This window comes from Heliangelus exortis, chromosome 28 (assembly GCF_036169615.1).
Source record: "Heliangelus exortis chromosome 28, bHelExo1.hap1, whole genome shotgun sequence".
NCBI classification, from domain to species: domain Eukaryota; kingdom Metazoa; phylum Chordata; class Aves; order Apodiformes; family Trochilidae; genus Heliangelus; species Heliangelus exortis.
Window position 1 is genome coordinate 3,225,041 of NC_092449.1, and position 12,752 is coordinate 3,237,792.

The 12,752-nt window shown below is 54.8% G+C and overlaps 4 protein-coding genes across 5 annotated transcripts in view; 3 read left to right on the forward strand and 1 right to left on the reverse strand.

Annotated features, from left to right (window-relative positions):
• MAST3 (microtubule associated serine/threonine kinase 3) overlaps positions 1-12,752 on the forward strand; it is an 85,507-nt gene that overhangs the window by 43,849 nt on the left and 28,906 nt on the right. The window lies entirely within an intron of this gene.
• Positions 2,019-4,147, forward strand: IFI30 (IFI30 lysosomal thiol reductase). Its single transcript, XM_071727874.1, has 7 exons — positions 2,019-2,237; positions 2,740-2,919; positions 3,003-3,077; positions 3,289-3,384; positions 3,602-3,754; positions 3,831-3,899; positions 3,986-4,147. Exons 1-7 carry the CDS (start codon positions 2,112-2,114, stop codon positions 4,049-4,051), a joined length of 765 nt encoding a protein of 254 aa, XP_071583975.1. The 5' UTR covers positions 2,019-2,111; the 3' UTR covers positions 4,052-4,147.
• On the forward strand, positions 5,370-11,015 carry MPV17L2 (MPV17 mitochondrial inner membrane protein like 2). 2 transcript variants are annotated; one of them, XM_071727844.1, is made up of 6 exons: positions 5,370-5,607; positions 6,912-7,082; positions 8,253-8,329; positions 8,417-8,545; positions 9,554-9,619; positions 10,796-11,015. In XM_071727844.1, exons 1-5 carry the CDS (start codon positions 5,433-5,435, stop codon positions 9,587-9,589), a joined length of 588 nt encoding a protein of 195 aa, XP_071583945.1. In that variant the 5' UTR covers positions 5,370-5,432; the 3' UTR covers positions 9,590-9,619; positions 10,796-11,015. The 2 variants fall into 2 exon arrangements, with proteins under 2 accessions (XP_071583945.1, XP_071583944.1); XM_071727843.1 differs by lacking the exon at positions 10,796-11,015 and adding an exon at positions 9,811-10,367.
• The window catches only part of RAB3A (RAB3A, member RAS oncogene family), a 13,949-nt gene continuing 11,301 nt past the window's right edge, over positions 10,105-12,752 (reverse strand). The window contains exon 6 of the transcript XR_011722780.1: positions 10,105-11,122. The gene's annotated coding sequence lies outside the window, so the exon portion shown is untranslated. The remainder of the gene's footprint in view (positions 11,123-12,752) is intronic.

The following is a 12,752-nucleotide window of genomic DNA, read 5'->3' on the forward strand; positions in this document are numbered from 1 at the left end:
GCAGGGTGCTGTGTGCTCCTGCTCCACCTCGGGTGCCATCTCTCTTGGGGACCCTGCTGTCCCTGCTCCTCCCAGCTGCCTCTGCTGTTCCAGGCAGGTCCCCAGATCCTTTGGGATCTGGGATTGCTGGAACACTCATCCCATTCCCGTTGCTCCTGGCAGGGGAGCCCCAATTCTCAGCTCCTCCTGCCCTCTCCAGGCCCTGGGTCTTGGGTTTTGGGGCTCTTCTGTCAGTGTTTGGTGCTGTGAGGGGGGCATTGGTGCTGTCCCTGTCCCATGGTACCCAAGTGCCACCATATGGAGGACAGGGGGGGGGAGGGTGGCAGCCACAGAGCTCGTAGCCCTGGAGAGGTTGTGTTTGGCTTTGGGAAAAGCTCTTGGGGATAATTCATGGAATAATTTGGGCTCAAGGAGAGCAGATGGGAATAGGGACAGGGTGGTTGCTGCTCAGAGGCCTCCCAGGGTCAGGAGGGTGGCTTTGCCCCAGAGCCCCCAGACTCCCACACCACCACATTTTTCATCCCAAGGACTCCCAGGGATCCTCCAGGTCCCGTGTCCCCCCCCTACCCCACTAACAGGAGCTTGGGGACTGTCCTGGCTGGACCTGCCAGGCATCTGGAAGGCTCCCAACTTCAAACCATCACCCATCAACGCTTTGCTTGGTGCTCTCCTCGGCTCTGCTGGAGGTTCCTGGAAATTCCAGCTTCTCCTGACAGCTTTTTTGGGTTTGGTTTTTTGGTTTTTTTTTTTCTTTTTTGTTTGACGGTTTTAGCTGAATTTCTGCTGTTTGCTGCCACCCGGAGCCTCTCCCCAGGTTGTGTGAACGCAGTGGGGGGGTCACAGTCACCCCTCAGCCCCCTCCCTCTCCCTGGCACCAGTCCTGGGTACGACGAGGAGGAAAATGCCCCTCCCCGGGGCTGCTTTTCCCCGACGGTGTTTGACCCCTCCCCACAATAATCTCTTTGTGATTTGTCCTTCCATGTTTTTTACTCCCAGGGATAAACCCCAGGGGGATGTTTTTTCCAGGCTTGGCTTTGCTGCTTGTCACCTCCCGTGTCCCTAAACCACATCCCGTGGGCTCAACGGGGCCATTCCTGCTCCCCGGGGGGGGGAAGGGGGTCTTGGCCCTCCGTGTCCTTCCCCGCCCCAGTGTCACCCCCTGGGGACTCGGGTGTCTTTGTGCTCGGAGAGGACGTGGTGGCTGCGTGAGGTTTTAGTTCCTAGATATATGCAATAAGGAATAATTTGTCACTTCAGCTGTTTGTTACCAGCAGTAGTTTTCTTATGCTCTTTCTGTCGATGTTTACTAATGTAAACCCAGTATTTGTTACTGTAAGAAAAGGGGGTTTTTTTGGTTTGGTTTGGTTTTTTTCTTTTTTTTTTTTTTTTTGTTTGTTTCTTTTTTTTTTTTTTTTTTTTTTTTTTTTTTTTTTTTTGTACGGTACTTCTTTAAAAAAAAAAAAAAAAAAACACCACCCACAAAACCAACCCCCCGCCCCCCCAAAAGAAAAAAAAAAAAAAAAAAAAAAAAAAAAAAGAAAAATAAATAAACAGAATTCACGAAAAGGCTGCGGGGGATTTTTTTGGCAGGAGGGGGTGTTAAGAGCAGAGGCGGGAGGGTGTTTGTTGGGTGCAGGATGGGACCCATCCCGCTGGGATTATTCTGCTCCTCGGGATCCGGAACCAACCCCGAGAAACGGCTGAAAAAAACACGAAACGGAGGCTCCCTGGGGCACTACGGAGCTTCCTTAAAAAAAAACGAACCTCAGAAAAAATGAACCTCAAAAAAAATGAACCTCATTGGGGGGGGGGGGTTGGGCACCCCGAGCTTGGGGGTTGGGTACGGAGCTCCCCACCCGAGGCCAAGCGCCGGCTGCCCCGCGGTGGGGTTTGTCGCGACATATCTCGACTCGTGGGGAAGCTGCGGTTAGGGACGAGGGGCTGTGACACCCCCACCCCCCAAGGGTGGGACCCCGGGGACAGGGGGGGGGTCAGAACCGGACGTCCCCACGTGAGTCAGCAGCGTCACGGGGGAGCGGGGCGGGAAGGGCGGGCGCAGAGGTGGCTTTAAAAGTCCTCGGAGGGGACGGGATCGTCACCCGATTGTCCCCATGGCCCCCCCCGCCCCGCCGCTGGCTCTCCTGGCGCTGGTGGCCCTGCTGGCCCCGGGGATCGGGGTGGCTTTGCCCGGCTGTGACAATCCCTGCGCTTCGTCGGACGTCGCCGTCGCTTGCCAGGTCAGAGCCACGGGTGCCGGGGCTGTCCCGGCAGGACAGGGACACGCGGGGCTGGGACACGGCTCAGAGGCCCCACCCCGTGCCAGACCTCAGCCCCGGGCACCTCTGACACCTTCTGGGTTTTTTTCCAACATAAACCAAATGTTCGGCTTCTTTCACTCTGAATGTCCCCGGACGGTGACACGGCTGTGACAGTGGGGGTGGTGGCACCCTGTGAGCCCTGTGGAGCTGCAGCCACAGCCGGTGGTGGGCTGTACCCCCACCCAGGCATACCTCGGTCCCACTAAATAGATTTTTTGGGGTTTTTTTTTTTTGGTTGGTTGGTTTTTTTCTCCCCCAATATTTTGGGGAAGTTCTTGCGGAAAGCCCCAGCAGCGCACGGGAGGCCCCTGGCGGCTTTCGCTTCCCTCCCAGCCCCCCCTGCTCCACATCCCAGGAGCTTTGCCTCATCCCCTGTTAAAACTGGGGCCCCGCAAGACCCCAAAACCTTCCGGTACCGCAGGCTGAGAGCCGCTGCGGTAAAACCCCGCACCCGGCGGCTCCTCCGGTGGAGCTGAGCCTCTACTACGAGAGTCTGTGCCCGGCGTGCCGCGGGTTCCTGGTCCAGCAGCTCTTCACCTCCTGGCTGGTGCTGCCCCCCGGGGTCCTCAACATCACCCTGGTGCCCTACGGCAATGCCCAGGTAGGAACCAGCCCGGTCCGGTACCGCGGCTGCTTGTCCCGGTACCACCGGGCAGCGCTCAGAGGGTTTGGTTGTTCCCTCAGGAGAAGAACGAGAGCGGGACGTGGGAGTTCGAGTGCCAGCACGGCCCGGAAGAGTGTTTGGGCAACATGATTGAGGTGATGGGGGGGTCGTTTCCAGGTGGTCTTTGGGGGGATGTGGTGTTTGGGGGGGATGTGGTTTAGGGGAAAACTTGGTGGAGAAGGGATGATGGTTGGACTCGATGATCCCAAGGGTCTTTTCCAACCTGAACGATTCTCGGATTCTATGTGGGTGATGATCCCCGTGGGGGGGGGTCCCGCAGCCCCTCAGCCCCTCACCCCCCCACAGGCCTGCCTGATGCACGAGGCACAGAACTTCAGCACCTCTTTCCCCGTCATCTTCTGCATGGAGTCGGGCAGCTCTGTCACCAAGAACCTGGAGGCCGTATGTCCCCCTTCCCCATCCCCTGACACCCCGCCCTGGGGACCCTGACCCCACGGGCACCCCCATCTCCCTGACCCCCCCATTCCCCACCTCCCGACTCCCTCATCCCCGCAACCCCCGCATCCTCCTGACCTCCTTATCCTCCCCATCCCCCTGACTTTCCCCTTCCCTTCCCCCCCCGACCCCCCCCAATCCGTGTATCCCGCACCCCGGGCAGTGCCTCCAGGTCTACGCCCCGCACTTGGACGGGGCCCGCGTCTCCTCCTGCGTGCGGGGCCCCACTGGGACCGCCCTCATGCACCGCAACGCTCAGCTGACCCAAGCGCTCGATCCCCCGCACCATTACGTGCCCTGGATCCTCATCAACGGGGTAAGGAGAGGGGAGGAGATGCGGGGGGCCGGGGCTCTGCGGGAACCCCCCTGACCCAGCCCCGTTCCCTCCCCAGAAGCACACGGAGGAGCTGCAGGCCCAGGCTCAGACCTCGCTGCTGGGGCTGCTCTGCCACCTCTACCAGGTGGGTCGGGGGGCTGGGGGGCTGCGGGCGATGTCCCCGTCGCCATCTCTGTCCCCTCCGGGGCTCTACCGCCCGCTCTCTGGCAGGGGGAGAAGCCCGAAGCCTGTGGGGGCTCAGGGACCCCGAAAGCCCCGGGCGGCTGCGGGCGCTGAGGGACAGCGTGGAAGCACGGAGCGAGTGGGTAATAAAAAAGTTTTGTGTAATAATAATAATAAAAAAAGAAAAAAACAACCCAAAAAACACAACAAGCGGCTCCGCAGCGGTGTGTGCGGGAAAGGGGAGGGCGGGGCGGGGGTCCCTGCGGGTGTCATGGCGGCGCCCTGTACGGCAATGGGTGTCATGGCGGCGCCCTCAGAGGGTGTCATGGAGGGCACCGGAAGCGGAAGTCGCCGCCGTAGCGGGACACCCCCCCCTCGTCCGCGTGCCGTTGCGCAGGCGGGCGGTGGTGAGCGGGGGGGGGGTACTGGGAGTACTGGGAGTACTGGGGAGGGGTCAGTGGGGACCCAGGGAGAGCTGGGGACACAGCGGGGGGGAACTGGGAGGACGGGGGGGCGGGTCCAGTGGAGGGGGCTGGGGGTGCAGGAGGAGTAACGGGCTCTGGGAAGGTCCTGCAGCACTGACTGGGGGGACTGGGACGGGTACGGGGGGAACTGGGACGGAGCAGCAGTGCTAACTGGTGGAACTGGGGGGGCACAGAGTGCTAACTGGGGGGCCCAGGGGGAACTGGGAGGGCCCAGGAGGAACTGGGAGGGCAGAGGCTGCCAACTGGGGGGAACTGGGAGGGCACCGGCTGGTAACTGGGGGACACGGCGGGAACTGGGAGGGCACAGCAGGAACTGGGAGGGTACAGAGTGCTAACTGGGGGACAGAGGGGGAACTGGGAGGGCAGAGGCTGCTTTACAAGGGGGAACTGGGAGGGTACAGGGGTAACTGGGAGGGAGGAGGCGGCTAACTGGGGGCACAGGGGTAACTGGGAGGGCAGAGGCTCCTAACTGGGGGCACGGGGGTAACTGGGAGGAAGGAGGCTGCTAACTGGGGGCACGGGGGTAACTGGGAGGGAGGAGGCTCCTAACTGGGGGCACGGGGGTAACTGGGAGGGAGGAGGCTGCTAACTGGGGGCACGGGGGTAACTGGGAGGAAGGAGGCTGCTAACTGGGGGCACAGCGGTAACTGGGAGGGAGGAAGCTGCTAACTGGGGGCACGGGGGTAACTGGGAGGAAGGAGGCTGCTAACTGGGGGACACAACGGTAACTGGGAGGGGGGAGGCTGCTAACTGGGGGCACAGGGGTAACTGGGAGGGAGGAGGCTGCTAACTGGGGGCACGGGGGTAACTGGGAGGAAGGAGGCTGCTAACTGGGGGACACAACGGTAACTGGGAGGGGGGAGGCTGCTAACTGGGGGCACAGGGGTAACTGGGAGGGAGGAGGCTGCTTTACAAGGGGGAACTGGGAGGATACAGGGGTAACTGGGGGCACGGGGGTAACTGGGAGGGAGGAGGCTGCTAACTGGGGGCACAGGGGTCCTGTCCCCAGGATGCTGTCCCGGGGCCGGCAGCTCCTCCGCCGGGTGTCCCCGCGGCTCTCGGGCCACCTGCTCCTGGTGACCAACACGGCGACCTGCGGGGCCCTGCTGGCTACCGGGGACACCCTGCAGCGAGCCTGGCAGCACCGGCACCGCCCCGACACCGAGTCCCAGCTGGCACGGACAGGTGACAATCCCGGTGCTGGGGGACAGCAAGAAATGTCCCCAGAGGTGCTGAGCACCCATGGGTGGGGGGGTGAGCTCCATCTCCAGAGTCTCCAGTCCAGTGGGAGGGGGGGGTGAGCTCCATCTCCAGAGTCTCCAAGCATGGATCTGTTTTCCAGAGGGACGGGGGGGGGGGGGGGGAGGGGGATGAGCTCCATCTCCAGACACTCGATCATGGATCTGTTTTCCAAAGGGAGAGAGGGAGAGAGGGAGGGGGGAGATGAGTTCCATCTCCGGACTCTCTGATCATGGATTGTTTTCCAGAGGGAGAGAGGGGGATGAGCTCCGTCTCCGTCCTCTCCGATCATGGATCTGTTTTCCAGAGGAAGGGAGGGAGGCGGGGGGGGGGGGAGATGAGCTCCATCTCCAGAGTCTCGATCATGGATCTGTTTTAGGGAGGGAGGGATGGAGGGGGGGGAGGGAGGATGAGCTCCATCTCCAGACTCTGATCATGGATCTGTTTTAGGGAGGGAGGAAGGAGGCGGGGGGGGGGATGAGCTCCATCTCCAGACACTCGATCATGGATCTGTTTTCCAGAGGGAGAGAGGGAGGGGGGAGGGGGGGGATGAGCTCTGTCTCCAGAGTCTCCAGTCATGGATCTGTTTTCCAGAGGGAGGGGGGGGGGATGAGCTCCATCTCCGGACTCTCGATCATGGATCTGTTTTCCAGAGGGGGGGGGATGAGCTCCGTCTCCGTCCTCTCCGATCATGGATCTGTTTTCCAGAGGGAGGGAGGGAGGCGGGGGGGGGGATGAGCTCCATCTCCAGACTCTCGATCATGGATCTGTTTTTCAGAGGGAGAGAGGGAGGGGGGAAGGGGGGGATGAGCTGCATCTCTGTCCTCTCCGATCATGGATCTGTTTTCCAGAGGGAGGGAGGAGGGGGGGGGGGGAGGGGGAAGATGAGCTCCATCTCCAGAGTCTCCAGTCATGGATCTGTTTTCCAGAGGGAGGGGGGGGGGATGAGGGGATGAGCTCCATCTCCAGAGTCTCCAATCGTGGATCTGTTTTCCAGAGGGAGGGGGGGATGAGCTCCGTCTCCATCCTCTCCGATCATGGATCTGTTTTCCAGAGGAAGGGAGGGAGGCGGGCGGGGGGAGATGAGCTCCATCTCCGTCCTCTCCGATCATGGATCTGTTTTCCAGAGGAAGGGAGGGAGGCGGGGGGGGGGAGATGAGCTCCATCTCCGTCCTCTCCGATCGTGGATCTGTTTTCCAGAGGGCGGGACAGATCATAACGCGTGTCCGTGTTTCCGGGCTGTGGTGCAGGCAGGGTGCTGGCAGTGGGGTGCAGCATGGGGCCCCTGATGCATTTCTGGTACCTGTGGCTGGACGGAGCCTTCCCGGGGACGGGGCTGAAGGCGCTCAGAGCCGTCCTGAAGAAAGTGCTCATCGACCAAGTGGTGGCATCGCCCGCCCTGGGGGCCTGGTACTTCCTGGGTATGGTGGGAAAAAGGGAAAAAAAGAAAGAAAGAAAGAAAGGAAGTGGGATTGGCCCCAAAGCTCCTGGGGGGTTTCTTGAAGCAGCTGGGCCTGGGGTTTGGGGGGGGGGGGGGTGGTTTTTTTCGAAGTGGTGTTGAGAAGTGAGGGGGAACTGAGAAAAAATCAAGGGGTAAATAATAATAATAATAATAGTAATAATAATAATAACAATAATAACAATAATAATAAAATTAATAACAATAATAATGAAATTAATAACAATAATAATGAAATTAATAACAATAAAGAAAAATAAGAATAAAGAATTTAATAATAAAATGAATAAATAATAATAAAGATAATAAAGAATTAATAAAGAAAATAATAAAGACATTAATAACAATAATGAATTAAATAATAATAAAAATAATAAAGATAATAATGAAGAATTAATAATAACTTAATAAAAATAATAATAAAGATAATAACAATAATAAAGAATTAAATAATAAAGAAAATAATAATAAAGACATTAATAAAAATAATAAAGAATTAAACAATAATGATAATAATAAAGATAATAATGAATTAATAATAAAGAACTTAAATAAATAATAATAAAGAAATAATAAAGAAAATAATAATAATGAAATTAATAACGATAATAAAGAATTAAATAGTAATAAAGATAATAAATAAATAAATAATTTAATAATAAAATAAATAATAGTAAAGATAATAGCAATAATAAAGAAATAAGAAAATAATAATAATGAAATTAATAACGATAATAAAGAATTAAATAATAAAGATAATAATAAAGAATTTAATAATAAAAATAAATAATAATAAAGATAATAATAAAGAATTAAATAATAAAGAAATTAATAATAATAATATTGTTAATTATTATAATTATTATTAATAATAATAATCCCTCCCAACCCATTCCACGTGGCGAGATGGCTCAGTGACACTGAGGGACTGTCACCCTCCTTTGATGGGGTGGGGGGGGGTTCCTGGGGGCTGGCACTGCTCTCAACCCCTTGGTGGGAGTTTTTGGGGTTTTTTTTTTCCACCTTGGCTTCAGCTGAGATGAAAATTCCCACCCCAATCCTGGAGCCTGGTCCCTGCTGATGTCCCTTTTTGTCCCTTTTTGTCCCTTTTTGTCCGCTGATGTCCCCCCAGGCATGGGCACACTGGAGGGCCAGACCCTGGAGGAGAGCTGCCAGGAGCTGAAGGAGAAATTTTGGGAATTTTATAAGGTAAATCCAATCCCCCTGGAGCAATCCCGTCCGCCTTGGGGTGCTCTGCTGGGATCACCCCCTCCTCCTCCTCTTCTCTCCCCCCAGGCTGATTGGTGCATCTGGCCAGGGGCTCAGTTGCTGAATTTCCTCTTTGTCCCCCCCAAATTTCGGGTCATTTACATCAATTTCATCACCCTGGGCTGGGACACTTATCTCTCCTACCTCAAACACCGGGTGAGCAGCACCCCCCAATCCCCCCAGCACCCCCCAGTACCCTCAACCCCCTCAGCACCCCCCAGCACCCCTCAACCCCCTCAGCACCCCCAACCCCCCCAACCCCCCCAGCACCTCCCCACCCCCCAGTACACCCCCCAACCCCCCCCCCACCCTCTCAGTACCCCCCCAACCCCCTCAGCACCCCCAACCCCCCAGCACCCCCCAGCACCCCCCAACCCCCTTAGTACCCCCCAACTCCCCCAGTACCCCCCAACCCCCTCAGTACCTCCCCACCCCCCCTGGACCCCCCAACCCCCTCAGTACCTTCCCACCCTCAGTACCCCCCCCCAACCCCCCCAGCACCCCCAACCCCCCCAGTACCCCTCAGCACCCCCCAAGCCCCCCAGTACCCCCCACCCCCCCAGCACCCTCAACCCCCCCAGTACCCTCAACCCCCTCAGTACCCCCCAACCTCTTCCCACCCCCCCCAGCACCCCCCAACCCCCTCAGCACCCCCCAACCCCCCCAGTACCCCCCAATCCCCCAGCACCCCCCAGCCCCCTCAGTACCCCCCAACCCTCTCAGCACCCCACAACCCCCCCAGCACCCCCCAATCCCCCCAGTACCCCCCAGCCCCCTCAGCACCCCTCAACCCCCTCAGCACCCCTCAGCCCCCTCAGTACCCCTCAACCCCCCCCAGAACCCCCAACCCCCCCCAGTACCCCCCAACCCCCCCAGCACCCCCAACCCCCCCAGTACCCCTCAACCCCCCAGCCCCCTCAGCACCCCCCAAGCCCCCCAGCACCCCCCAACCCCCTCAGCACCCCCCCACCCCCCCTGTACCCCCAGCACCTCCCCAGCACCCCCCAACCCCCCCCAGTACCCCCCAACTCCCTCAGCACCCCCAACTCCCTCAGCACCCCCCAACCCCCCCAGCACCCTCCCGCCCCCCCTGAACCCCCCAATCCCCCTCAGCATCCCCCACCCCCCTCAAGCCCCTCACTAGCCACCTCTCCTCTCTCCTAGCCCACTGCCCCCCCTCCTGAGGACCACCAGCTCTAGAAGAGCCTCCTGGGGACCTTTCCAGCAGCAGTGAGATTTTTTTTTTCCCTTTTTTTTTGGGGGGGGGGAGGAGGGCAAACCCACATTTGGGGCATTTTGGGGGCTCAATCCACGGCCCTTGTTAATTAACTCATCTGCTAATTGCAGCCATGGGCTGGGGGATGATTTTTAACCAGGGTAGCCTGTTATTTTTTTTTTTTTTTTTTTCCATTTCTCCACAGAGCTGGGGGAGGAGCTGCCAGCACCCAAATTTTATAAAAATAAGGGTGTGAGCATCAGCTGTGACAGCAACAGAGGGGACGTGGAGGCAGTCGGGGTGGGAAGGGGGGGTTTAAATCCAAATTTTTTGACCTCTTTCCCTCCCACCCCTGAGTGCTCCCTCTGTAAACCTGGGAATCTCCCTGGATGCAAAGTGCCTCCTGCCCCCCCTCCAGGGTGGGTCCCACCACACCCAAGAACCATTTGCTAATTAAGAAATCAGTTTGTGCCCTGGTAATGACCCTGAGACCCCAGTGATCAGCATTGATTTATTTCTTCACAACATTTCTTTAATACAGTGATTTTTAGGAAATCTTATCCTGATTTTTTTTTTTTTTCTTGGTTTTTTTTCTGTTTTGTTTTTTTTTTTCTCTGTTTTTTTTTTTTTTTTGACACTTTTGACATTTGTACAGTACAGTGTTAACTCTTTCATAAGTGAACTTCACAAAAAATACAGGAAAGGAGGGGGGAGGGAAGAAGATGATGGTACCAGGGAGTGGGAAGAGGAGAAAGAAGTGGGAGGAAGGGGGGGGAATAATCTGTAAAATAAAGACACAACATTCCAAGGAAAAATAAATAGAGGGGAGCAGGACCTCTGGGTCTATCAGGGAACATCCACTGAGTCACAGTCTCCACAGAAGCACAAACACAACGAGGAGCTGAACACCCTGCAGCAAATTAACCCTTCCCTCCCCAAGCTAAGATTGGATTCCAGTTGTAAGATTAGGATTCCAGTTTTAAGATTAGGATTCCAGTTGTAAAATTAGGATTCCAGTTGTAAAATTGGGATTCCAGTTGGGAAAAGTGGGATTATCCACAAAACTCCTGGGGTTCCTTTGCTGCAGCTCACTTGGGGCTGGCCCTGGATTAGTGAAATTGGGGGGGGGTGTTTTTTTTATTTTTAGACCTTTAAATAGACTTTTTTTTTTTTTTTTTTTTTTTTTTTAGAAGTGATATTCACAAGCAAGGTTACCACGCTGAGGAAAAAAAACAAAAAAATCAAGAATTAAATAATAATCATCATAATAATTATTAACTGCACCACCACTGCCACAGCACAGCATCACTTCCTACACCTATTTACAAGGAGTTGTTCTTATGTACAAGGAGGAAGACGGCGGGAGCATAAATTAGCATCTATTTATACAAATAAACAAGAGTTAGGAAATATCCATCCATGTGGGGGGGGTGGGCAGGGGGAGCCAAGCAGCAAAGAGCCCCCCTGGGAGCTCTCTGAGCAGGCTGGGAACACAGAGAAGGGGTTTTGGGGTCACACTCCCTGCACCCCTTTTCCTCCAAGGGGGTTTGGGAGCAGGGGGGTGTGAGGAGAAATTATTTCAGGGAGGAGTGTGGAGCATTAAAAGCAGAATGGGGGGGGGAGGGAGGTGTTTACCTATCAAATAAATTAAGGGAAGGGGGGGCACAGCCTAACGGGAGAGGGGGGGCTCCTGGAGGGGCCGCAGCCCTTTGGGAGGTACCAGCAGCAAAAGCCCCCACGGGACCCCCCCTAGAAGAGGAGTGTGGGGGGTGCACTGACCAATTTTGGAGGGGAGGGGGGGGGTGACCCTAGCAGGCACAGTCCTGGTGGGGGGGGGGCCTGCTGGTCAGTCAGTTGGGGACCTTGCTTGGCCCCGGTGACAGCGGGGTCGGCGGCGTCCAGGGACTCGGACATCTTCTCACAGATGATGTCAACCAAACGCTCAAAGGTCTGCTTGACGTTGATGTTGTCCTTGGCACTGGCCTCAAAAAACTCAAAACCTGGTGGGGATGGGACAAGGGGACAAGGAGGGGGACACAAGGACAAAAAAGGGGACACAGAAACAAGGAAAAAGGGACACGGAGACAAAGAGCGGGAAGGGGACGCATCAGAGCTGGAAGCTCCCAAGCCCAGGAACCTCCCAAAAAAAAAAATAATTTTTTTAATATTCTAATTATTAATCCCAAATAAATGAATTTTAGGGGGGGCACGGCTGGACCCCAGCCCTAAGGACACCCAAGTTTTGTGTCAAATCATCTCTCAGTGTTGGGTTTTTTTTTTTGATGGAAAGGGTGGAGCTTGCAAATGACACCAAATTTCTCCACCCCCAAAGTCATTCCTGCTATCAAACCACACTTATTACAAGGGAATTAACCCCTTAATTAAATAATCTGGGGGGAAATAGGGCTGTTTGTGTCACCCCCCCTATCAAACCAGAATTATTACAAGGGAATTAACCCCTTAATTAAATAATCTGGGGGGAAATAGGGGTGTTTGTGTCACCCCCCCCCTACCCAAGCAGCATTATTACAAGGGAATTAATTCCTTAATTAAATTATTTGGGGGGAAATAGGTGAGAGGGGGTGTTTGTGTCAGCCCCTTTCAAAGCAGAATTATTACAAGGGAATTAATCTCCTAATTAAATGATTTGGGGGGAAATGGTGGGGAGGGGGTGTTTGTGTCACCCCCCCTATCAAAACAGAATTATTACAAGGGAATTAACCCCTTAATTAAATAATTTGGGGGGAAATAGGGGTGTTTGTGTCACCCCCCTATCCAAGCAGCATTATTACAAAGGAATTAGGCTTCTAATTAAATGATTTGGGGGAAAAGATGGGGAGGGGGTGTTTGTATCACTCCCCTATCAAAGCAGCATTATTACAAGCAAATTAAGATCCTAATTAAATAATCTGGGGAAAATAAGGGGAAGGGCTGTTTGTGTCACCCCCCCTATCAAAACAGAATTATTACAAGGGAATGAACCCCTTAATTAAATTATCTGGGGGAAATAGGGGTGTTTGTGGCACCCCCCTATCAAAGCAGAATTATTATAAGGGAATTAACCCCTTAATTAAATAATTTGGGGGGAAATAGGGGTGTTTGTGTCACCCCCCTATCCAAGCAGCATTATTACAAGGGAATTAGGCA

What these genes read in the sequence shown, in the direction of transcription:
- IFI30 (XM_071727874.1), top strand. Translation starts at nt 2,112, where the DNA reads ATGGCCCCCCCCGCCCCGCCGCTGGCTCTCCTGGCGCTGGTGGCCCTG. An exon ending in GTTTGGGCAACATGATTGAG is followed by an intron (nt 3,078 to 3,288) that starts GTGATGGGGGGG and finishes ACCCCCCCACAG; the next exon opens with GCCTGCCTGATGCACGAGGC. An exon ending in TGCTCTGCCACCTCTACCAG is followed by an intron (nt 3,900 to 3,985) that starts GTGGGTCGGGGG and finishes GCTCTCTGGCAG; the next exon opens with GGGGAGAAGCCCGAAGCCTG.
- MPV17L2 (XM_071727844.1), top strand. Translation starts at nt 5,433, where the DNA reads ATGCTGTCCCGGGGCCGGCAGCTCCTCCGCCGGGTGTCCCCGCGGCTC. An exon ending in GGGGGCCTGGTACTTCCTGG is followed by an intron (nt 7,083 to 8,252) that starts GTATGGTGGGAA and finishes ATGTCCCCCCAG; the next exon opens with GCATGGGCACACTGGAGGGC. An exon ending in AATTTTGGGAATTTTATAAG is followed by an intron (nt 8,330 to 8,416) that starts GTAAATCCAATC and finishes CTCTCCCCCCAG; the next exon opens with GCTGATTGGTGCATCTGGCC.